General features: G+C 35.4%; 1 protein-coding gene across 12 annotated transcripts in view; it reads left to right on the plus strand.

Moving 5' to 3' along the window:
* Positions 1–26260, plus strand: part of ARFIP1 (ARF interacting protein 1) — a 45068-nt gene that overhangs the window by 6659 nt on the left and 12149 nt on the right. For 2 of the 12 annotated variants that reach the window (XM_074589672.1, XM_074589668.1), the window contains 6 exons: positions 2895–2996; positions 12203–12317; positions 15067–15162; positions 16630–16739; positions 21567–21788; positions 25238–25395. In XM_074589672.1, coding sequence (XP_074445773.1) covers positions 2904–2996; positions 12203–12317; positions 15067–15162; positions 16630–16739; positions 21567–21788; positions 25238–25395 — 794 coding nt within the window. In that variant the 5' untranslated portion in view covers positions 2895–2903. The remainder of the gene's footprint in view (positions 1–2894; positions 2997–12202; positions 12318–15066; positions 15163–16629; positions 16740–21566; positions 21789–25237; positions 25396–26260) is intronic. The other 10 variants (XM_074589670.1, XM_074589677.1, XM_074589669.1 and 7 more) reach the window with 5 other exon arrangements.

Below are 26260 nucleotides of genomic sequence, written 5' to 3' on the forward strand. Positions count from 1 at the left end.
GAATTGCTTCTAGGCCTTCTTAGATTTCGTAAGTTATCCAGAGAAGCTGGTGATTTTTTCCTTTTCTAATGTATGTATTAGAGACATGTATGCACATGTGTGAGCATGTATACCTCTGAATAAATGCATAAACATATATCAATGTACAATATTAGCAAAATTATTTGAGATTCTTGATGAGAAGCACCCAAGCCAAGCTTTTGTTTTGCCTTTAGTTAAATTTGGAGATGCAATTTTGTTTGTGATTCCTGCCAAACTAAGTGTATCCCTTGACAGTACAGGACTTCCGCTTGACACTGTTTTTTCTGACAATTTGCAGAAAGAACAACAAGAATAGCTATGTTAGCTGATGCTAATGTTTCAGTATTGTGTAGATTGCTGTGACAGGCCAAGTATTTTGAAAAATAGCTCACTTTACCACATCAAGTAGAAGTATAGTTCTTAGCAGTCTTGGAGTTTAAGCAGATATGAGATTTAGAGCAAGCTTAAGCTTTTGGACAGATTTCTTAAATTAAAATCTAATGTGGCAGGTAACTAGAATGTTTGATCTAATGGTGTCGTATAACAACTCCCTGCGAGGAGCAGGGAGTTGGACTCAATGATCCTTATGGATCCCTTTCAACTCGAGGTACTCTATGTTCTGTGAAATGAAACAAATTACTGTTTTAAAAGTAGTAATAAAATATAGACATTTTGGTGTGCTTCAATATTTTCAATATTCACTTAAAAGCTTTGAGTTTTGATAATTTTTTTCTGTTGTATGAAGAATCACCCCAAAACCAGCTGTTGTGTGTTCTAGTTGTGGGTGAAGACTGGACTATATGGAGAATTTGGTATGCTAGGCCAATGTGAATGTACGGCATGTGAGCTATTCCTTCCCAGTGCTGAAAGAAGGTACTTACTGGATCCTAAATGAGAGGGACTGATAGGGTAAGTTAGTGTGTTATAAAGTCACTTTTTTTAATTTATAGCACACTGACATTTTCTTAAATGATTTGAAATCTGTTTCCTGTGTGTTTTAGAATTTTTTCAAAAGCTGTGTCTAAGTGTTTCACTTCTCATCTTAGGGAAGTGTTTCATAAAGCACTATTTTTGAAAGAGTAGCTTTCAATTCAGTTTTGCTAAGTTAGTTGTAGAGAAAGTCTTGATCCTCAAAAGGGGAAAATGTATCATCTCAGGTGGTATTTTATGGGTGTGCATACACGGATTGTAGTTCATATGTATGGTTCTTAGAATGCCTTGCCCTTCATCTTTTTCTTTCTCTTCTCTGTATGGGTAAAAGACAGCATTTACTCAGAACTTGATGGACTTCTGTCTCCTTGCTCTCTTTTTTTTTGTGGCGGTGGTAATGCTGCTAATGAAGAAGCTTATTACACTTTCAGAAATGTAAATCAGATTTTGTAGATACCAAACAAAGTTTGAATAGTGAACTCTGCTTCAAAAGACCAACAGAGGTGAAGTCTCAGTAATTTACAGTCTTTGGAAGAAGTAATGGTAACATAGCTTTGAAAGCTATCTGGAGTTAGTGAAGCATGATTATTGGAGCCCACAGACAGTGACTAATTAGAAAAAAGCCTGGGAGGCCTCAAAGCTTACTAAGGACATCAAGCTTGCTTATGTAAATGAAGTGGTGATAGGTGAAAGTGGGGGTGAAATATTAGCAGTGGGGTATGATAAAATATGTTGCCAGTTAAGAATGGTGCAAGAGATCCTGAGTAAGTACCAGTAAAATCTTTGTTTTATATCGATATCCTGTAAAAGCTTCACCTGTGGTTGGAGAAGCTGCTGGTACTTCAGTCTGAGCTCAGACTGGCTCTCTTTCTGACTGTCTGACTGAAAAGAGCTAGTTCAGTTTGGTGATTTGGAGCTTTAAGGGACCTTTAAGCACCTATTCTCAGGTACATGTTGATGGTGTACCATGTCTTACCAGTCTTGCATAGGTGCATGGGCTGGTTTGAAGACTTCAGGCAGTTTTTATGTAAGTAATTGAAAAAACACTGCTTTGGTTGTGTGTTGATTCTTCTACTGTTTACACTTTAACTGAGTAATGAAGCTGTCTTGCAGAGTCAGGGCTAGCTTTTTGAGAGGGCCAGAATTCTCAGTTTCTCTTAGTTTTGGAGAGTGTTAGGGTGCCGTTCCCTCTTCAGGTGCTTGTGAATGGTGTACACTTCTTCTGGAAATGTCCCTTCTAAGTTATACCTTGTGTCATTCTTGAATGCAGTGGTTTTACAGTTGCTCTTACTGTGCATAATGCAGCTGCATTTTGAAACTGACTTTGTTTCTTGAATTGCATTGGTGCTTTTAAGTTCTTGTTTCTGCATTGCGCTTTAGATTTACTGCTGTTGACTGAATGAGAGTTGCATACCAACAGTTTAGTCAGAAGGTGGCACTATATTATGATAAAATAACAAGCAAGTTAAACTATTTGAAAGTTTGCAATCATTACTTTTCTATTTGTAACACGTGATAAACTCATTGTACTTCTCTGATATTTCTTGCTTATCATTAGCTAGTACAATTTTTTTTAGCCAAGCTCATCTTTTTTATTTTTTGAGATACGTAAACTACTCTGAGGGTCAAATGCGCATATAAAGTACTTGTCTGGCCCCACATGTCTCATTTGTGCCTGACACTCCCCCCCATTTCAATGGGCTATGTTTTAGTGTTTCTTTTCTCTTAGATCCTGAAGCTTTAAATTACTTCTCTTTGGGCTGTGCTATTAATGTGGTTTGGGTATGTGATGAAATGAATGTATATAGACCTGGTATATCAGAATATTATAAATAGAAGTTAGAAATCAAATCAACTGTTATGAAGCCTATACATCAAATATTTTCATATAGATTACTCATTGGAAACTTAAGATAAATGGTAACCTGTTTCTTATACTATAGGAAGGTGCAATGGCTCAAGAGTCTCCCAAAAATGCAGCAGCAGAAATTCCTGTGACTAGCAATGGACAGCTGGAGGATTCTCATGAGCACAGCTTTAACAGGGTAAGAATTTTCTTTGATGTCTAACAAGGTACCATTTTCAAAAATGCTAAAGTTACAATGCAATGCATAGCAGGCTTCACTTGACATAGCTTTCTAGAGCTTTAATGGAAAAACTCATAAATTATTGTTAAAGTTGACATAACGTAATGTGATTTCACGTTACAATAATCTTTATTTGTATAAAAGGCATATTAGTAGTGGCAAATATTTCTGAACATGAAATAGTGTAAAGAATTTTGTGCTCTGTAATGCACGATCAAGTGTATATGCTTCGATGTTCTTGTCTTTGATCCTTGAGGCTACTGATTTTTAATCCAGTAAGTTTATTCATAAAACAGGACAACAAGCATTTTAAAATGAGACTTAACAGGTCCTGTGAATTCAGGCTGCCAAATCCTAAATTTTTTATGAAGTATTAAATTGTTTGAGGCAAGCTAAGGGGTATTAAGTTTGAAGGCAACGTGCCTAAAAGTAAAGATAGTTACATTCTTATTTGAAATTGTAAACAGGGGAGAAGTAGCTTTTCTTGTGTTGAAACTGTAAAATTACTACTGTATTGCTGCATGCTGTATAGGTGAGATGTATCAGAATCCATCTTATTTGTTGTATGTTGACAAAAAAATTATACTTCCATAATAATCTGTATGCAATTTTGGGTTCTTTCCCTTAACCTTGATATATTTTACTATGTTCTTCTTGTGTCTGGCTGTCCAGCAGAGGGTGCTATGGTATAATTCATGGAATTTGGGCTTGGTTTTCTTTACTTTTTATTTTTGTTTTGCTTTTCAGTTGGAAATATGAACACTAGTTAATTATCCACGTTTATTTGGTGGTGTTGAGACTTAGATTTTAAGGAAATAGCTAAGCTTTAACAGTCCCTTGCAGTCCAGGATTATTTCTAAAAGAAATACTGAGTAGAACTTCAGCATTTTGTTCTGTCCTACCAAAAGGTTGATTAGAGGGGGGAACCTTCATAAGTTGAAAAGCAAATTAAATATCCAGCCTGAATATTGGTAAAATAAGCATCTGCCTAACTTTTTCTTCTGGTTTTAGCTTTAATGGAAAAACTCCTTCAAAGGTAATAAATTATTGTTAACGTTGAAGCAGATACTGCATGTTGCAATAACTTTTTGTATGAGAGGTATATTAGTAGTAGCAATTTTTTCCTGAATGTTAAGTGGTGTAAAGTATTGGGTGCTCTGTAACGTACAATCAAGTGTATAAATTATTGACTCTGAGCCTTGAGGATACTGATTTTTAATCCAACCACTTCAATCCTAAAACAGGAAAGCAAGCATTTAAATATATATTAAAAGTGTATTTTTAAACATGTATTTATTACATTATCATTATAATTAAAAATGTTTTTAAATATGTAAAAATATGTACTTTAAAAAATATTAAAAAATAAAATGCATCCTGAAAAGAACACCTGAGACCATTTGACTGTGATTGCAGGGTAGCTGTGTAGTGAGCATGGCTGTGAAAAAAAGTATAAAACTTCATGAGATGTAAAAGCATCCATATATGAGCTCGTATTAAAAAAATGCTCCACTTTTTTTTTATTACTGCATATTTTTTCTAATTCTGCTGAAAGGGCCATGATTTTTTTATGAATAGCACTGCAGTGAGGGAAGATTTACGTTTCTTAAGATTTGTTGTTCAACTAAGATGTACCAAGGAACATAATGTAAAACCTAAGATGATGCTTAATGAAATAAAGTTAAAACTAAATATTGATAAAGATGTGCCTATTTTGGGGGAGAGGGGAGGTAACAAAAATACACCTTGAGATAGTAATGAATTTGGGTTTGCCTGGAAATAGAAAAACAGTTTTACTATTTTTAAGTCTGACCTTGATGCTGCTGTGACTTAACTGCTGTCTGAGTTATCTTTTCCTTAAGTAGTAATGGCTTCTTCAGTGTAGTGCATCCAATACCTATTTATTAGTTACAGTAAATCGAACTTGCACTCCTGTTGACGGGGTCAGAGCCCATGTTTGGTCAAAATACAGTCACTATTTTCTATGGAAAGTTGAAATATTAAAGTTGTTTCTGTCTGTGGCCACATACATATTTGAAGTATGCTGGCATGATAATTATTTTGCTGACTTGGAGTTAACTAGATTTGAAACTTCCACTTAACACAAAAATGGGTCAAATACTTGGCTGAGTTGCAGAAAACTCATACAGTGCAAGCATAGTTGCGTTTGCTGCTGTAATTATTTTCACTATGCTTATTCTGAGATCAGGGAAGATGAAGTGCACTTCAGAAATTTTTTTGAACTGTCTTGTACAAGTTAACACCTGCATGTGTGACCTAAACTCAGAATATGTGATAATCGGGGCTTCTTACAAACAAAACAAAGAAAACAAACTTCTTGGAATTAACATCTAGGTCTGTTTACTAATCTGTTAGTCTCAAATTCTAATATTTAGCTTCTATTCATCTTGCTTTTGTGTTTGTTATTTCTAATGCTTAATGCTGTGCTTTCTCTTTTTTTCCTTGCCAGGTAATTTTTTGTTTTAACCTAAAGCAATATGAATCGCACCACAAAATTTCTGTGCCAAGTTTTCAGGGGTCTTTTTTCCTATCAACTTATGGAAATGACAAGCCAAGTACTGTTTTTTAGGAGGTCACTTAAGAAAGGCACAAGAAACCATTATGACTTTAAGTTGTACTATTACCACAGCGCTTGGTAAGACTATGTGACTATAGTAGAGTTTAGAGCACTCAAACTCCAATACAGCATAGGTTTCAATTAGACCTTCTTGGGTATTTGGGGAACAAGGTTATTTTAGTTTCTTGTTTTCTTATTGTTATGATCAGGGAGCTGTTCGTTTAGATGTTTTATAATTCAGATGTAAATGATAAAACATCATATATCCTGTATATTTTATTTGTTCAGCTATTTTGCGACAAACACTTAAGCAACTTCATACGCTTTTGATAGACTGAGCAAAAAGGTAGTTGTACAACCTTTTCTTCAGGGTTCTTGAATTACAGAACTAAAGTTTCCTCTAGCCTCACATTCTATTTAGCGATTCCATCAGACTTCATCGATAAGCTACTCAGGCATGAAATGCACATTTATTTTCCACGAAATGCAGTATTTGTATGTACTCAAGCATGAGAACTCTTTCATTTTGCAAGGCAGTGCAACGCGAATGTATTTACCTGGAAATGGCAAGTAGGGTTGCTCCTTCTTTGAAGAAAAATGCCATTAGTTGTGCAGAACATCAGATGGCATAGATTGCCATAATATAATTTCAGAAGGAAGCATATTAGTTCCAATCTTGTGGGAACGTGATATAGCACTACTTGATGCATCATCTTAGTTCCTTAAGAAAAAGAATCAAAAGCATGTTTATAAGGTAACTTAAATAAGTGTTTGCCTAACTGTAAAGTCTCATTCAGAAATATGCTGCTACGTTCTGTCTTATTCTGTAGTAATAAGAGATGCCTGTGGAATTCTGACAAGTTTTGTCCTGCCCATATGATGGATAGAAACTTTTTTTAACTAAAAAAGCCTGTAGCTTCATTTGACATTGGATGAAATGTCTAATGTCCTTTCATTACGAAAAAGCTTGACCCAGTGCTTTTCAGCTCTCCGAGCTCTGTTGGAACTCAAGCTTTAAAAACTTGGTGTTTAGAACTGTTTGCCAGTGTCTGGATGTTTGTTAGTCTGTCTTAATAACACATGACTTCAGCATTTCCTAATCAAACGTCTGTCTTCTGATGTTTTTCTTACTACTTTATACAAGAAAACTCAAAAAAACCCAAAAAAAGCCTTACTGCTTTATATTCTTTATTAGTTTATTTCGCTTATCCCTGACTTCTAGAACACAGTTTTCCTCCCATGCTATTATAATTATGTGATTAGAATAGTGGTGTTTTAATGTTGCTGAGGACTGTGGGAAGCAGTGAAGAAGTATATTATTCCAAATTCAATAACATGCCATATAGTGTGGAAGCTGCATATGAATAAATTAAATTAATCAAAAAACCTGTTTGGTCTGCCTGTAAAGGTATTCAGGCAGCTGTAAGCTATTTGTTATGTTTAAACTATTGTACAAAATCTATATGAAGTTCTTATCAGTCTGAGTCTCTGAAATTGTTGTTCCAATTGTTTCCTTTCATTTTCAGTGCAGACTCTCTTCTCCTGGCCCTTTTTATACTCTTACGGGGACAAAACCATTGTTAAATATGTATGTAATACCAGTAATAAACTTCAGGCTGCAAAAAATAAATTAACTTTGTTGTGAGTCTTCAATTTGTCTTATTTGTCTTATTAGAATTGTGAAATAAGCTCTGGGATCTGATGAATCTGACTGTATGTGTTTAGTATCTTGTTCTGTAGTTTTATTGCCAGACTGCACAAATAGATAGGTCAATTCTTTTTTTGTCTTTTGCCTTCTGAAAAAAATGCCAGGCTTGTCACTCACACTCTACGTGAAACATCTGAGTTCATATCTTAGGTTTTGCGATGTTGACTGGCATAGTTAGATTTTACTTTGGGCAATTAAATTTCAGTAATGTAGACAGATTTAAAATGTATTTCTGTGTGTCAGTTCTGGAAAACTGTTTTCAGGAGATGAAACAAAAAGGTCTTTGTTGCCAAGTGGTCTGCTTCTTATAGTCTTAAAAACCAAAGATATGGATGTTAATGATGAGACTAGAAGAAACTAATTCCAAACACAATTGTTGTATGATGTTAGGTAAGTCAAAAGGGATGTAGTAGAAGAAAGGATCTTCTGAGTGAAGGGCAATGTATTGGAGAATGGAAGCAATGTGTCAGTCCATGTTGTCACTTCAGCATAGATTAAAGCCTTTCAGCTCTCCTCTTATCTATTTTTATGTTTGAATTTATATCAATGTAAGGATCTAGTGACTTAATTCATGGAAAATAGGAGCTGAGTGATATAACAGGGCAAAGAGAAGAAGAAAATGCTGAGCTGTGCTTGCGCACGAATTAGGGTAAGATATTAAAGTTCAGAGCCAGTTATCTTACTGGATAGATGTTAAGTCTATCTACACAACTTTTTGTTTCACGGGACATCTTTAAAAGTTTAAACTGTGAACTTTATAATAAGATGTGCTGCAAATTTTTCCAAAAAGTAACTTGAGTAGTTTTATTTTAAATATCATCCACCATTAAAAAATAAATGAGCATATGATTGTTCCCATTTTAATTGCTCCAGTTTTAATGGACTTCTTGAACTAGCTAGTGATGTGGGTGTTTTAAAATAGCTTTATTCAAGGTAGTAAAGGCAAGTAAACCTGCATCTTTTAAATTTACTGTTGGTACTAAGCAAAAGATAATGCTTAGTCATGCATTAATAATGGACTAACATAACTAAGAAAATAATAGTGTTGTTTGCTGGCTAGCTTCGGCTGGTGGAAAACCAACATAGTTCTGGTATCTTTCCCCTCTTCATCTTGGATTACTATGGAGATCATGTATGGGAGGTATCTTTTTGGAAATAGTCTTGTAATTCTGCCAGCATTCCTTCATGAACATGCATTCTGAGCAACTTTTGCTGAGTTTACTGTCTCAATAGGATTTATATGTCAAAAATTCATACAGGTTCATCTAGACCCATATAATAAACTGATGAATATCCTTGTTAGTTGCATAAATAAACCTTACAAAAATATGTTTAGCTTTATGTGGTGTTTTGAACTAATTAAAATGGGATTTTAACAAAGAGTTAAAGCAGTTTAAATGCTCTATACAATATAGGTTTTCAGTGTCTTGACTAGACTAAATTAAGCTAATGCAGCTGTTCTGTGTACCTGTATTTCATGCTTTTGCTTCTTTGAGCCTTTAGCATGCTAAATGGCTGAGAAGAGGATAGGTAATCCAGTCTTTTGACTTTGTGGGAATCTTCTGAGTTATAGGGTTTTTATACCTCTATCTCTGGGTCTCACTGAAGTTACAACATTAAAATACTTCTGTTAGATGATAATTGCATAAACATGCAATGGTTTTTGGCTTCCTACAATTGAAAATTACGAGTGAAGCATTTTTTTTTTTGTGATGGTGATCCCTTAACAGATTTGTGGTTTTGAAATGTATCAACAAATTTTGCTGAACTCTAAAGACTTGATTTTCCTTTTACAAAGAAGGAGGGAAATCACTTATGAATTTGAAAGCAGATTTTCTGATCATCAAAATCTTCTTAGCTGGAAGAGCAATATGTACTCAAAATATAATCACTGTATTGTAGTAGGGGAATCTGTCCTCACTTCCTGTGTTGTACCACAAACCTACATTTGGTGGGAACAAAAAAGAAAGCTATTTATGTTGCTGCCTTACCACTCTAAAATCTCCTTAAGTACAGTCATACCTTCTCTGAAATGTGAAGTTTTGTGCATGTCTTTTCTTACTCTAAGGCTGTTTCTAAAGTATACTCCTTTCTAAATTATTGAAGGGGTAAATTGCTTTGTCAAAATGATTACAAATTTTCGGGGTAGCTTTCTTGTTTATCTACGCTTGTGGGGAAAGAAAGAGCAAGCACAATCAGTTGCAGGAATGACATGTTAAAAATTGAAGTTTACATGCAGAAGCAAGTCTCCACTGAACAGTAACTTGCATGTTTATAAACAACACGAAGGTAGTGTAATGATGATCACTGACTTGATGGCAATTCTGGTCATGTATAAATCAGCAAATGGTAAATCTTTCTTTTAAATTCATATGCAAGGATATCTTTCTTCAGCAGGATATATTTCAACTGGTTAATATAGGTTTTTAAAAACAGGTTTGAATGCAGCTCTTTACCCTGAACTTTGCTTTTTTGCCAATGAAAAAAGTGTAGATCTCTTCAAACAAATATGTGTTTGTGTACATATACACACATATGTATGTATTTATGTAAAAAACCCTGATGTGTATATGTACACGGTTGTAGGTCTTAAAAACTTTCGTTATCCAAATATCAAGTTTTTATTTAAGAAGGATGTGTTGTAATATTCTGGTTTATTTAACTCTGTAGTTTGTTTGGCCTATGTTTTGCTTCAAATTAGAATTAAGTTGAATGTACAGAAGTAGTACAATTGCTTAAATTTAGATATAAACTTTTGTCTTTACAAAGCAGATGTTCTGCATTTTAACCTTAAATACAGATGATTCCTTAGATTCTTACTGCAGACATGCTTAAGCAGGTTAGCTGTCTACGCTTCTTTGGCTACAGGTTTAGCTATTTCTGAAAACTATACAATGTGCCAAGGTGCCTCCAGGAAAAAAAATTGATGCTGTGTCCTTTTTGTTAAATCAGTGCCTCTCTTCTGCAATCTGGTTACCCTTTTTCAAGTGTCTCTGCTTTTTCAGTTCCTATTGACTTGCTACATTTTCAGTTAAATGGACTCTGTCTATTAGCTAAACTAAGTTGAAGCAAAGGCTTTCCAGCATACCATCAACTGCGAGTACTTAAATGGCAGCACCAGTGCTAAGTCAGTTGTGAAGACTGAAAACAGTATGTATCCAATGTTGTGATATCTTAATTTGTGAGCTCAGGTTCTGCATGTGACTACTATTTGTTGTTCATGCTGTTTATTTTTCCCTTTTTTTTGTATAATGTTTCAGATACACAAATATAGCATAATTTACTATTAAAATAGCTGGTTCATGTGGGTGAAAGTACGGCTATCGGAAAATTGATTACTCTGATTGCAATAACATCCTGGGTTTTCATTGTCAACAAGATTTCTGTTCTGCTGGAATTCATATGTTTGTAGGTCTTTCTTTTTTCCTCCTCTGAGGAGTTTGTTTTAAACTAAAGACAGCTAACGAAATTGGTAGGGATGTGATCCAAAGCCACTTCTTGGCAGTCTGAGCCTCTAGGCAGTATCATTCTTACACACTAGCTTGCTTCTGGTTTGTGGATCGAGCAACTACAGTAGTATGTCAAACATAGATTGGATTTTAAAGACTGTGTTTTCTTTGTAATTAGAAGCATTGCATATATCATAAATAGTTACTGCGCATGTCCAGGCACTGACATCTTAAAGCTATGGATAGTTGTTCTCTGTAAATTTCACTGTTGCTTCTCTGTACGTTTTCATCTTTTTTTGCCTCTGTATGGAAGCAGAGGGGATGCAAAAGAGTACTTGACTCCAGAAACTGCCAGTTTTACAATTTCTTGATGCTTAATTCTTTTGTAGGTGTATTTTTACCTTTTTGCTTTCACTTCCAGAGTAGCTTTTCACTCACTTTTTACTTTTATGAATTAGTAATTTTAAATTGCTTTGAATACCTGAACTTTTCTTGAAGCACTAAATATATTCCATAACACCAGAGGCTTAAATTTCAGTCACGTGGCTGGAAATAACAGTCCAGGAAACCTTTGGGAGCTATTTGTAGAGGTGGGTAAGATAGGAAAAATGGGCAGTAGGATGCTATATGAATTATGGTGTTTGAATTCATAGTTTAGTAGCAGGCCTGCATTGGGTTTCTGTGAAGACTTCAGTTGCCTGAAAATTGGTTGTAGCACGTAATCTAGCTCTCAAAAGTTAAACAAGGTGATCTCAGGCAATTTTAAATCAATGAGTTTCAATAGCAAACAGAAGTAAATGGCAACTTTGTGGTGCGAGCATTTGTGATGTAGAGTAGGTGCTCAGAAGGAAGCTGTTGAAGTGATGCCTTTCTGGATGTTCCTCCCATGTCAAATATTCAAGAGATTTCATGTGCTATTTGTAGAAATTAAGAATGCTGTGAATTTTAAAGCTATTTCTTAGAAGGAAATAACTTTTTTTTTTAATCTTTAACGTTATGATAGTTGCTTCCACACTTCTGGTTTGTAAAATGTTGTCTGCACTTAATCTTAGATCACTTTGTACCCCTGTCGGTTTTTGACTGGAAACATTTTTATACTCATATAGTTGTTTGCTTCAGACCACGTAACATGATGTTGCGGGCCACATCTTTGGTAACCACTGCTCTAAGAGATGGCATTCTAATTGTTCATCAATATAAATAAAATAAATTTCTAGGATAAATAGACAGGCTATACTTACAGTGTTTCTCATTCATTTATGTTTTATTTGTGCATTGCAGTAGAATGCTGTAACACCAGTGAAGACATTCCAGCCTAAAGGCAGAATTGCCTGTCTTGAGAGCTGCTGAAACTGCATTGTAGTACTTCTGAGTCACTTGTATCTGTTTTTAAACGCTAACTTTCCATTTTTATTCAAATATTTCCAAGGACTTGAAACGTTCGTTACCAGTTGGACTTGGACTTGCTGAAACCAAAATAACATCTCATGGCTTTGACAGCACCAAAGAAGGAGTTGTTGAGGCAGGACCATTTCCAGGTAAAGGTAACTGCTTTTTTGTCTTTATTTCTCAATCTAAAATCTTTAGGCATATTTTCATATGCTCAGAAATACAATGTTCTGTACCTGCTTTGAGCATTTTAGTGTGAATGTACCCATTGCGATGTGCATTAGTGACAAGCTGTTTATCTTCTCTGGTAGCTGGGTTATTGAAATAGAGAATATATGCTATACTTGTAGTATCTGTCAAGGGAATAGTGGAAACTATTTAGTGTTAAATTGGTCTGCATTTACAAGAAGGGAAGTCCTTGAGCACATTGAAATGGTGTCAGACTGAAGAATTTTACTATTATATTGCATTGAAGTTTTCTTTAAAAGTTGCAGGAATTGTGCTGATTTGAAACATAACTGGAGAGTTATTTATTTCTTGATAAATAGTTCACTTACCCAGAGCAGATTAATGAGTGGAATAATTCTTTGCTGCCCTTGAGACTTGCCTCTCTGTTTCTTGTTATAGTGCATATATTACTTTGATTATTGTTGTTAAGAGTGATAATGCTTTGAGTCTCACTTTCCAGGTACTACCTAATGAAAAAGTGTCTGTTTTCCTATTTTCTCAGCACAGAGTTGTGGTTGTTTATAGCAGAAGGATTTTAGTTAATATTTAATTCACTATGCAAGTACTAATGTATGTTTTAGAGAATCTAAGCTAGTATTAAACAATGAGAAATACAAAGTGATAAACAAGCCAGTAATGTCAGTGTTTTCCATCTGTCTAAAAACAACAGAGTGCCACAATATAGTATGTGAAAGTGGTATTTTAATGAATTATGTAGCTTTGACAATTTCTGAATTCGAAAGGTTTGAAATGATCTCAAATGAGCAGCTGTGAAAATAAGTCTCTTTGTAGTCATAGATTTAATTTACATTTTGCTTCATTTCCTGTTTGGTAAAATGTTGTGCTTCTGAAAACAGTGATTTACATGCTGTACTTTACATACATTACAAAGTGAATGCTGTGGTTTCTTTAAGTCTTTGAAATTAGCAAAATATCTAGCTAAAAACTGGGCAGATGGCAAACTGCTCACCATTCTTGCTGCTTTGTATTCTATTAGCAGGGTAACTGTTGCAGCTGTTAAGTGCATTAATCTGTAAGGGGGAAAAGTGTGTGCTTTAAGCTGTGCTGATATGTTTGAAATCCAAAATGTTCTCTAAGTTATGTACACAAATGATCAGTTTTGGACATGTAATTTTTAACACTTCAGATATCACAGTTTTCCTCCAAGGATATTTTCTTCAGATTTTTCCTAATAGTCTCTCCAAATCGGAGACAGAGAGAAGCGGTAGAAACTGTCTTCTTATGAAACTATGGATAAAAGTAGAATGATTGCTCTATTTCTAAAAATTCTAATTTTTGTTTGTGTCCTTATTAGGGCTTAATTTTCGAATGCAAAGTAGACAATACTGGAGGGGGAAGGGCTTTTAGGATTTGGGGGATATTGAACAATAAAGCATGCATAAGGCTGCATTGATACTCTGTCAATAGATAAGGATTTTTTAAACTGCTTGTCTTAGCTCGCTTGCTGAAGTGATTCAGTCTTTAGGCCTTTAGCAGGATCTTGCAGTCAAACTTTTATGCCTGGATGAATCCAGTTGCAGCTCTTATGCGATGCATCGCTACAGAAGGGCACAGCAAGTGAACTTTCAATCTCATCTTTCCTGTGCAATTTGATCTAAATAATTGGATTAATTGTGCCCCACGTCAGTAGTGCTCTATAGTATGCTTAAAAGGCAAAAGCTGATTCAGTTACTCTGAGTGATATTTTTGGTGTTACTGGTACCTACGTTTTGTTGAAACTGTTAAAGTTTAGGTTTGATTTTTCTTTACTTCAGCAGCACACTGTCAGCCCTGAAGTATCTCAGAAATTCCCAACAAAAGTAATAAAAGCTCCCCCCCAATATGATGATTACTCATCACTACGGAGAAAAAGCTAATTTGTTTGTTTGGTTTTTAAATCCTGAAAACTTCACAAGAATGCTCCTTCACATTTGGTATGTGAAAGAGTTGCAAAGCTCTGAAAAGCATAATCCTAAAACGGCTTAGAGAATGTGCGTGGTGCAAGCCATTTAAAGATGGGTTTGGGGTTTTTTGTTTTTGTTTTTTTTTTTTTTTTTGGAAAGAGAACAAGCAAGTGCTTTAAAATCTTTCTTTTGGAAAGGAGATTACACACCTTAACGGCTAATGGCTTGTATGATCTTCAGGATAGCTTATTGCTGGGTGTTTACACAGACTTAGGAGCAGATGTTAATCGAGTATATCTGACATTGGCACAGATTTCAGAGCTTACTTCACCCCTTAATGCTGTGAGTACTATTCGGTGACAGTGCAGAATGAAATCTACCTAGACCTTAGAAAGGAGATTTCAGCTGCGGAAGCTGTATATAACAATCTTTCATGGAGTTTTATGCTGATAGTATATACTTTACTGATGAAGCTGTCAGTTGTATTTTGATTACTCTTACAAAAAAAAAAACCCAAAAAAAAGTTTGACATCATGACCTAGAGAAAAATATTAAATCATGAAAACTTGGAGTAGTTCACATGAACAGCTGCGCCTCTTAAAAAGCATTTCTATCAGAAATTCCAGCAACTTTTCTGTGAATGCTTCTATTTAGTGTGTTGTTGAAGCAAATGTTTCTTCGTTTTGAAAAAAACCCTATCAGTGTAAAAGTGCACATTGCTGTCTTAGGGGAAGATGATGGATTTTCATGGTTAAATATGTCCCCTTTTCAGGTTCCTCAGCATCACCCAAATCATCTGTTATATCTCCTAGCAGTGCAGTAGCTAGCAGACTGGCTGGACAAGGTTGCGATTTAATTATTCCCACAGGTATCTTAGCAGTGAATGGATAACGCCCTTGTCTCTGCTGACACTGTACTAACTCCTCCATGTCTATAATAATTTGATTTGCTTTCAGTTGGAAATAGAACTTCTGGGGTTTTTTGGTGGCTCTCATTTCTGGCTTTTAACAATTCACAAAGTAACCTCTGCTTTCCTTTCTGTATGCTGCTTTTTGTCCTATAAAATTTAAAAAATAATTACCAAATGTTAATAATAACAAATGGTAGCTAAAGCGGGAGTAACAAAAATCTTCTATTTAGGGTAAAGCTGGAACGTGGCAGTTCTTGCCAAAATGATCATGTATTCCAGTAGAACAGAATATGAGGTGGCCATTAGGAATTCACAACACCCAAACTAGGCTTTGCCACTTGACTCATTTTGTGCCTATGGGCAAATTACTTAACATCTTTGTCTGTTTCCTCTATATATAAAAGGAGAAAACCTATTCAGTTACCTCATAAGGGTGTTGAGAGGATTAATTACTTAATGTTTGCACAGCATTTTGAAGACGTAAGGAACATAGTAGAGCTTGATGCTAAAGGAGTATCTTGAGGCATCTGTATAGACTTTTTTCCAAACTCTTATTTACATAAATAACCTGGCAAGGCTAAGGTGACTGTAAGTAGCAGTAGGGATTAGAGGCAGGAGTAGTCAAAATTGTACATGAATCAATAAAAATGTTGCTTAAAAAGTGGTAGTGCTTTGCAATTCTTACTGTTTAGGACACTAGGAAATATTTTTGCAAAACTAAAACTTAGAATCCATGTGATATCCCATATTACCTTGAAAATGCTAAGTATTGGCAGTTAATGTGTGGCAATTGGCCCTAGATATTTTTTTTTATTGCTTTAAATCTTTTCTTTGTTGTTGTTTTTGTACTGGTGGTTTGTAGAATTAATTATTCCTTATACAATGAGTTAATAAAACCGTAATAAATAAGTTAAATATCGGCTGAACACATGTTCTGTAAAGGATGATGTTAATTGGAAAAGATTAAAAACTATGGTTTGAAATTTATTAGTTGTTCTCTGTGAAAGCAGTTTTTATATGCCAATAACTTTCATTTAATGGTCTGCAGACTGTAAACAGACTTTTAGATTGGCAAAATCCAAGAGGGTATTAAATTACTGGAATTTTAAAACGTAGATTAAGTAATAAACATGTCTCAAAAGCTGTTTTAAGGTCAGTTAGTAAGACTCCGTCCATGCAGGTAAGCTTTATTCAGCCTGTTACCACATGAAATACTAAGATATATGCACAGTTTATGTCAATTTAAAAATAATTCTATCTTTCTGGAATTGGTTTTGAAAATCTGCATAGTTGTCTTAAGTTTTTGCTGTCACCTTGCTCTGCTTTTGCATGTGCAATTGCACAGATTTTCCATACCTGCTATTAATCCCTTAAAACAAAAAAAAAAAAGCGAGGCCTTGAAGATTTGCTTTGTGTCTGACATAGGAGGCAGAGCTCAGCAGAAGAGTGGACCTGTTGTGTTAGCAGATGAAGTAAAGAATCCGGCAATGGAGAAATTGGAGTTGGTGAGAAAGTGGAGCCTAAACACTTACAAGGTATGCAGACGTATTTTTGTGTGTATGTATGTATTCTAGAAATGGGTTTGCTACTAGATCAGACTAAAGCTTTCAAAGTATTGTACTGCTGTATGAAAGTAATCTGTTGTTGCAGTGAGCATAAGCAGAAATGCCTAGGAAAGGCCTAGTTTTCTTCCTAGTGAAGCATTCTTTGTAAGCCTTTTTAAATACCTGGTTTTAAGTGTAAAATCTTTCATAGGTATTATTGATTTTAAAAGGTAAAGAATGTTCCATTTCTCACGTCCCCTTCAACATACAGAATGTACAGATTTCAGTACAAATGCTTGTAATTAAATCTTCTTGCTGTCTTTGAGTTGATTGCTGATACAATAAAATTTTAGCTGACGGGGAAAAAGTCAATCCCATCTACAAGTTCCATACTTGTTGCTAATTGCTATTCTGATGGTTTTGTTCTGCCTTGGCTGGTTGTTTTTCTGAGTGTTGGAATTGTTGCTTCAATTCAGGTGTATTTTAGTCTTGTATGATGCTTCTTTGTGATCAGTTGGGATTTGATGAAATTAAAATAACAACAGAAGAATAAAGAAAAGATGCTTAAAGCACACTAGTTTGCCAGAAGTGACTCTCATTAAAAAAACTATAAGGTAAGGAAAATTGCCAGGGAATACATCACTATCAGGAGTTTTAAACAAAGACCAGTTTTGAAAAATAGCTTTTTAATATGCCTGCAACTTAAATGACAGAGATATGGGCAGATGGGTCGTGGATTAGTGAGATCTACTTCAAACCATGAAAAAATGAAGAATCTGTGGAAAAAACTTCACTTGTAAAACACAGATCTGAATCCCTCCAGTGTTTTTAAGTCCAGATAAGGACTTCCTCACCAGCAAGGATGGGAAAAAGGGCGACATTCTACCTACTAGTAAATGGTTATGCTGTTCTTTGTATTAGAATCAGAAGCTTGCATCTTTTTAATGTCTAATTAAATAGCTTTTAGAATTTCTGCTGCTCTTGTAATCTAGAATTTGTAGCAACTGCAGAAGTCTGTCAGCTACTCCCGGACTGTGCTGTGGTCCAATCAGAATCTGTGCTATTCAGTTGAAGCTGTTCTTTATAATTCTCTGTCTGTATAAGAAGCATTGACTCTTGAGATTGAATCTGCTATACCACGACTAAATAAGAGAAGACTTAACCTCATTCGCTTTTTTTGGAGCCCTGATTTAGAAAACAAAACCAAAAAAACTCCATGTCTCAACGGCAGAATGATTGCAAACCTATTTATGTGAAACAATAGCCAGTTGACCAGTGAAAAATGCTGGGAAGAGTGGTCTTGGATCCTTGTTTACAACATTATTTCATTGTCAGTAGTCTTTGCAAAGTCTGGATTTTTAGATTTCTTTCTTGGCTTAAACATCTCCCTCCCTTAAATCCATAATCCCACCAGTTATGGCATAGCAAACAAAGAGTAGTGCTTTCAGAAAACTAAATGAATCTGTTTTCTCAAAATCTATAAGCTTGAAGTTATTTCCCAAATATGGCTATGGAGATAGGTCAGTTAGGATCTTTCTAGAGTCCCATACTGGCTTCTTGTATGGCTTTTTTTGGAGGAAGAGGATTGTTCAGAGAAAGCTTATGAATTCATTGTGAATTGAGGAAGCGTTATTCAAATTTTCCTGGAGATGACAAACATTTGAAATCACTTTATACATAGGCTACATAAAAAAAGCATATTTGATTTGATTAAGGAGAGTGTTTCAGTTTGTGGACATACTGGCTTGCTTTGGTTCCCTTTAGGAACATCGTGGGAAGAGGCCTCCTCCTTGTAATAGCTAACTGATCATAGGTTAGAAGATGGAGGGGGGAAAAAAAAAGGGCAGGAGTAAATGGTTAGTGGAGGCAAGTCAACAGTTGAATCCATCTAAGCTGAAAGCCATGCTCTTCAATGTACCGGACATTGATGTGCAAGTGGAGTTGGTGGTGAAACTTGCTGTTAGGGAGTTGTTTAGGAATCTCACACGAGTTGTTCCTCTGTCACTGTGTCTGTATCAGGAGTTGTCAAATCCAAATTATTGGATGTGTTCAGAAGTCATACCCATCTGTGAAGAGATGATGAAGTATGCCTTCATGTAGTTCAAGTACCTCGCTTTTTGTCTTGTATGCATTTTTGTGAATAAGACAATTGCTGTTGTTATCCCCCACTTTTATTTGTGTTTTAAGAAACCGTTTCCAATTGAAAAATCACAGGAAGCTGTTCTTCTTTCTAGCCTAACCATGAATTTCTGTAGACTGTTTAACTTTTCTCTGTAACTTCGAATTCAATAAGATTGTTCTGTTGCCTTTGCAACTACTGTCACTCTTCTCTCTCCAGTCTTATGCTCCCTAGTAATCATGAGTTAGTGTAAAAAAAAAAAAAAAATAATTTACCTGTCTCTCCATATCTAGTGGCAAGAGCTTTTTCTGTTCTTTCCCCTTCCCTTGCCTCCCCTGCCTTTGCATGAGAAAGGCATTTTTAGTTTAGCAAGAAGACATAGGCACAAGAAAGTCATGACTCCTCTTGACTTTCAGCAATTATAATAAAAAGCTTATCTTTTTCGTTTACATTCAACTTCTTAAACTTTGAGGGGAAAAAAACCCCAATATACCTGTTTTACAAGCCTGTCTTTAATACCAGGCTACTAGTAGGACTTTTATTTCTGAGACATGTCCAGTAATGTCTCTGTTCATCTTTTAAAATATGCCATTTGAAATAGATTTTGCTTAAATGTATTTTTGGTGGGTTTTTTCCATTGAGACTTGCTTTTCTTGAACTTCGCCTTGCACAACTTCTTGAGGAATGTGGCCTTATTCAGGACAGTGTTCTTTACAGGTAGTCTTTTAGAATGAAGCAAAATGGAATTAATGTGTGGAATTCTCTGTTTGCTAGTGAGAATATACAGCAACTTGTGCGTGCTAGTCCACTTAACCAGAAAGTTAGATAGAAATAGAAAGTGCATCTTCTTTCTCAATTATTCTTGTTCAGTCCCAGTGTTCAACTTTAGTTACATCTCATTTAACAAAGTGTGCAACGTAAGTCTTTCAAATTACTAGTTTTTACTCACTTGTCACTCCTGGATTTTTTTAGGTGACAAAAAACTCCTTGGTTGCAAATAATTCATTCTTCTGTAATTTATTCTTGATTCCAAAAACTTTGCCTTCCACAATTCAGATTTTTCTCCTGCATTTCCATAGTTGCGTGTCTCACCTTTTTTGGAAAATATCCAAAATTTGTCCATCAGTTCCATAGTTCCTAGTGAAATGCTTATTCATGCTCTGATCACACTCATTGCTAAGCTGTATGTTGCAATTTCTGTTGCAGACTTTGGTAGTAAAGTTGTATTCTGTGTTGATATGATTTGTTATGCTCTCCCAAATTTCTGATTCTTGACAAATGTCTCCCCGATTAGCTGTGGTCTTTCTTATTAACTGGTTGAATCTAATGAAGTAGTCCAAATAGTCTGTACCTTCCAATCTAAAGCTTATGAGTTATGACCTGATCATTCTTGAGTCTTTCCTGTGTTTGTCTATTAAATTTAGAAAGGAAATAAAAGTTCTAGCATCTTAAATGTGTATGTCCTTTGGACATTTTAAGACTGGATTAAACTGAAGTCCTTGAATTTGGAAACCCTGGGAAATCCAGTGATGTAATGTATTTGGGGAATGTGATATAAGATAGGCTTGGGCATTATTTCACCTAACAAAATAGCAGCTTTGAACTTAGTTTAAGTCCCTTCAGAGTAGTTGTGGCCTTGACAACTAACTTAGTTTCCTTGTAATTCTGTTTCTAGCAGTAATTCTTCATATGTGTAACTTGGTTATCGCTTCACCTTGTGGGATCACAGATGAACTTCAAGTAATTTACTGTAACAGTAAATAATTCCTGCTTTCCATAGAGAAACTGTATGGCTTTTGCCACACATCTGGTTTACAAATGGCTTCTCCTGTGTCTCAGTGAGGGGAAACCCAAATGTGTGTCTTGGGAGGCTCACTGACAAGTTGGGCTCAAATCTCTGGCAGAAAAGGTGTCACAGATATAAGGGGAATGTGTTAGCAGCCTCAGCTGTCACAGCCATTGGCTGGGTGAAAGTGTCTACAGCCTTGTAAGAAGAGCACATTTTCTGCTCACTGTGTTAATGCAAATTTGTCAAAAATTTGTCTTGTAAGAGAAAAGAAATATTAAGTCTTTCTGAGACAATCATCTCCATTTTATAGATGTGTAAATAATGAGAAACGTGTTTTAATAGCTTTATGGATTTCTCAGTAGGAGTTCCCAGTTTCCTAGTCAGCTTTAAAAAACATGCTGAAAAAAACCATGCTCTTTACCGTCCACCCTTAAATAAACTCCTAAAACAACATTTTTGGAAAACGTAACATAGATGATCTGGAATTGAAAGGTTGGTAGACAAAGCCCAAAAGATTACTAACTAGATATTTTTATGCAGAACTAGTGATACTCCCATTAACTGACTTCAATGCAGTGGGCTAAATTGCTTCTTTTAACTTAATGAGATTCACCAAACCTAAAAAGAGATAAGAGTTCTTTTACTTGAGAAACAATTAGTTATGCTCTTGATTTGCTAACTTGAATATTCATCTTAGTAGGAGTTGAGACTTGTCCAACTGTTCTTGCTGAGTCCTGATAAACTTCTAAAGAGTGTGTTGTTTTTTCAGTTTGTTGTGCAAACTTATATTGGGAGGGGTGATTGTGAAAGAATTGTATGTAATTATATGTCCCTTGAAGCTGAAAATGGGTGTATGCTGTGTTGTCTTGAATATACTTGATTCTTTATAATTTAAATTTTTTTTCCCCAGTGTACACGTCAGATCATCTCTGAAAAATTGGGTCGTGGCTCAAGAACAGTAGATCTGGAACTAGAAGCTCAGATAGATATATTGAGAGATAACAAAAAAAAGTACGAAAATATCTTGAAACTGGCACAGACGCTGTCCACACAACTCTTCCAGATGGTACATACCCAAAGGCAACTTGGAGATGCATTTGCTGACCTGAGTTTGAAATCATTGGAACTTCATGTAAGACTTTTATAGTGTTAAAAAATAAAATGGCAGAGATGAAGATAAGCCTAATTGACTCATGCAGGGTATATAGTAGTTAGCAGCTATTTTTCTAAACATTGTAGTTAACAACATATTAAAATGTTCTTTGTGTTAAAAGCTTATGTAATTCACTTAAAACTATAGGAAATTATTGAAATTACTGTAGTTCTTGTTGTTTCTTAAATGTTTGCTTTTAGTTAATGGTTGGACTCAAGAACTGACAACTTTCCTTTGTGTAGAAGATACATTTTACTATCCATTATGCTTCTAATGAAATGTCATCAAAGTGTTCCAGAGTGTTACGTCATTTCAATTACAGGATGTCTTTGGGGAATAAGCCTGGGAGTAGGTAGAATAGGGCACATTACTTCACTTGTGCACATTGAACGTGAGTAAATTATTTTTCTGTAGGATATTTAAGCATTGAGATTTCATCCCAAAGTCCTTTTTTAATCAGAATTTTGCTACTAGTAGGACTAATCTGTATTCTTGTGTTGTTTAGAGTTTCTGAGCAAAAGAGGCAATCTTTAGATACCTGCGTTTGGGTTGCTATGATTCCTTGGTTTAGAAGTTTATGTAACACTGGCACTTTTTGTTGCTGATAATAAATCTGTCTGCAGTAAAGAGAGAGAAGGTAAATGTTGCTTACAGAACACAGGAGCTGGCTTGTTCCTACACTGGTTGTTCTGTACTTCCAAAGTTAAAGCAATTTGATACTGCTACTGTTCTTTTAGAAAAACAGTACTAAGGGGCTTAATGATTCCTTAAAACATAGCAGCTGAAACAGCCCAAATTACCTTTGCGAGTATTAAACTTTAAACCTCTGTTTATTTTTCCCTTTTCATGATTTTCTATTCCCATTGAGTTTTAAGGGAGGAGGTGGAGTTCATGCTTGCATGGAGGAAACCTAACTGATAGCTAGCTGAAAAAATTTGAGACTCCTGCACTGGAGTACAGGAATTCTTAATATTACAGCGTGACAGATGAAAATCTGTGGAAGTAGAGCATTTCTAGCAGATAAAGAATTAAGTAATCTGCTAAAAGGAGTCTGTTTTGATGATCAGCTTACTCTGACACAAATATGGGCATGTGGTTTGTGTCAGAACTTAGTGATGGTTATGAAGTATGTGCTGAAGCTGGATGTTTCTTCTGAAACTTGGATTAAATCTGGCATCATGCTCTTGTCTAATGAATGCTGGGGTTTTTTCCATGAATAGCTTGTAACTTCTAATGGGAATACTGTTCTTCCAGGTTCTTTCAGCATCTTGTACTGGTCTTGGAATTTGTTTTCAGTCATTCATCTCTTGTGTAGATTATTGAATGGGGCTCTTGATGCAAATCAAATAAAGGTTTCTGCTGCTGTAATAAAAGTTATCTAACCTTTGCCTCTTGGAGACTTGCCTGATGTTTGTCTCTTTCCTCTTTGTGTTTTCCCTTTGTTTAATCTGTACTGTATTACCGTCTGTAGCCTGGCCTATTCTTGGATGTTTGGTTAGCATTGTTGCCTCTAAAACTTGTGCAAGACTAAAAGTAAAATTCCTGGACAGTTAGTCTTTAATGTTTAATATGATAACAGTATATAAATTTAAAAAACCCAAAAACAAAACCAACACCACTTCTTAAGGTAATATTTCCTATTTTATACGTGTTAACAAGATGAGATCTTAATGTGGTATCTGCAGAGGTATTACTTAATGTGAATGTTTTGCTGTTTCTCTCTTGGATACAAAGATAACTCCTGGTTCCAGGCTCATGTGCCTCTAATTATATAGAGAGATGAATTCCAATTTTAATTGACCTGTGCGTAGAGTATGAACTGAGTGTAAACTCTTGATAGAGGAAGGATTTCCTGGCTGTTTCTTAAGAGGTATCTGCAGAGGTCATGGACAAAACTCAAAAGTTTTTATATGAAACTGCATGAACCAGTAGAAGGACAGTTTTGGCGGCTAGCATGCTTCTTAGTACTACAGGCCCCTGCAGTCCCATCCTTCTTACCCTCTTCCTTTGGAGCTGGTGGTATTGCTCATTTGAGTCTGTGGTGATCTGGGTCAGAGGACCAGATGGAAAACTAATTGCAGTCTTGCCTGCAGGAGGGAAAAGATGGGACTAAACACTGCTGAAAAGGGCAGTCCTACTGCTGTTGTCTCTGCCTGTATGCTCCTGCTTCTTCCCTGTACTAGTGCTTCTGTTACCGGCAATGTTAGAGCAAAACAACCTGAAAAAGACTTTATTTTTTGATTTCAGCAAGATCTGTAGTGATTTTTCTGGTTGCTTTTGCCACGCAAGCAGCTGTGCAAAGCAAAGGTGACAGATCTTTAGTGGTGTTTAGAGGGTTTACTCATAAAACTTGCCTGAAGTTCTCTTCCTTCTTTTCTTCTCCCTCAAATTGCTAATTTCCACTGCACCTCCTTTTCTAGGGGCTTCTTCCCTTACCATTGCCCATTACCCTTACTCTCATGAACTTGTTAATGTGAAATATCATTTGGCTTTGGTGTTTGTGTTCTAGACAGATGAAAGGAAACTGGGAGAATACAGCACTTCTGAGTCAGCTGTTGGCAGGGTGCAAGCCTAAAGACCAAGTTCCAAATATGAATCTACTGTGTTTTACAGCCATTACAACCAGAGATTGTACTCTTTTGTGAGAACTCCCATCTGCAAAACATGAAGATGCCATATGGATGACATAAATATAATAATTGGACTTGTTTGGCATCTATGTGTTAGGAAAATCTTTGCAGCCTTGGTCAGGGTTTACACTGCTCTTAATAAATACATGAAAAAACATATATCCAAATGTGACTGAAATGCCTTGGAAATAATTTTGCCCTTCTCCCTTTAAAATTTATAGCTGAGCTGCATTATCATTTTTATTTGCTATCCATTATAGTGTTCCGCTTTTCAGTTATTTACAATCTATCAAACTATGGTAGATGTTGGAGGTTTTTTGCAGTGCTGTTTTCCAGAATGTGAGAATAAAACTTAATAGCTAATTAATGTTGTATGCCCTTGTGAATTCAGTTATATTACTGTATTTAATGTAGTGGTGTCTGTTGGTATTAAAGCATTACCTAGACAACCACATGAGAGATGCTGGATTAAAACCCTGCTGAATGACAATGTAAAGATTACATTAGCACTTACTTTTAAGTAACATTCAAGACTTCAACTGCAAAAAAAGATCACATTATAAAGTAGGACTTAAGATGTGTGGTAACAATTGTAAAACATGTTTTACTGATGTTAGATTTCATAAAAACTGTGAACTGAATATTGTATTGAAATCATGTCTGTTTAACCACAAGCATACCCAAACAGAAGTGACAGAACTTCCACATCTGTGTGTTTGTATTTTTTTTAATAGTTGCTGATGAATGTTATGATTTTAAATGATCTACAGTTTTGTTTTCTCTGCTTTGTCTTTGTAGGAGGAGTTTGGCTACAATGCAGAGACGCAGAAACTTTTAGCTAAAAATGGAGAAACTCTTCTTGGGGCTATTAACTTTTTTATTGCCAGTGTGAATACACTGGTGAATAAAACAATTGAGGATACACTATTGACTGTGAAACAGTATGAAAGTGCCAGGTAGCTATTCTATGTCTAGCTATTTTCATTACAAACTAATGTTCAGGAAACAGGCTTTGTACCAGACTTTTGTACGCTAGTCCTTGTATTTGCGTGACTAATCTGTCAAGTATAACACAACTCCGGTATAATTAGGATTTACAGTTAACTGCCTTATTGCATGTATCTTCACATGTTTTATAAATGCTCTGTTGTAGACTCAATTTTACTTGTTAGTTCTATGTCTAAGAGTAATTATAGCTATTTTTTTCCTGTGTGCTGGATTAAGGTGGCTTTCTAAGTAATGTGACAGTGCAAGATTAACCCTTTAATTTAGCTACATTGTAATAGGTGAAATAATTTTTGATTGAAAAATGTTTAATCATGTGCTTATGTTGATGTACCATGTGTACTTCACACTCAGTTTTTATGCAGAAGTTGCAGGCATGGTCAGAAGGGGGAAAATAGAAAAAGAAATGTCTTTGAGTGAATAAAATCTAGCAGTAGATAATGGGTTTCCTGCCCTGGAGAAGATTACTTTTGGATATGGCATAGTACTCTAAAGCCAGGTTCCCTTCTCCTGCTAGGGTTTGGACTTTTGGTCCTTTCTGATGCTTTGTTCCATTCTGACTTTCTTTCACTTAATAGGATAAAGTGTGTTTCTTTTAATTTGCCAAAGGATGTAGTTTATGCATGTTATTTTTTTGTGATTTTAATCAAAAATTGCAAAATGCTTGAGTTTTGAAGTTCTTTCCTCCCCTTTTTTTCCCTGTTGTTCTGTTCTAATGCTTTATCTGTAAGCAAATAGTAAGCTATTGTTTTTATATTTAGGTAAACTTTCAAAAGGCATGAAAGGCAGAATTAATCTGGATTGCTTTTTTTTATT

This window comes from Larus michahellis, chromosome 5, assembly GCF_964199755.1.
Source record: "Larus michahellis chromosome 5, bLarMic1.1, whole genome shotgun sequence".
In the NCBI taxonomy this organism is placed as follows: Eukaryota; Metazoa; Chordata; class Aves; order Charadriiformes; family Laridae; genus Larus; species Larus michahellis.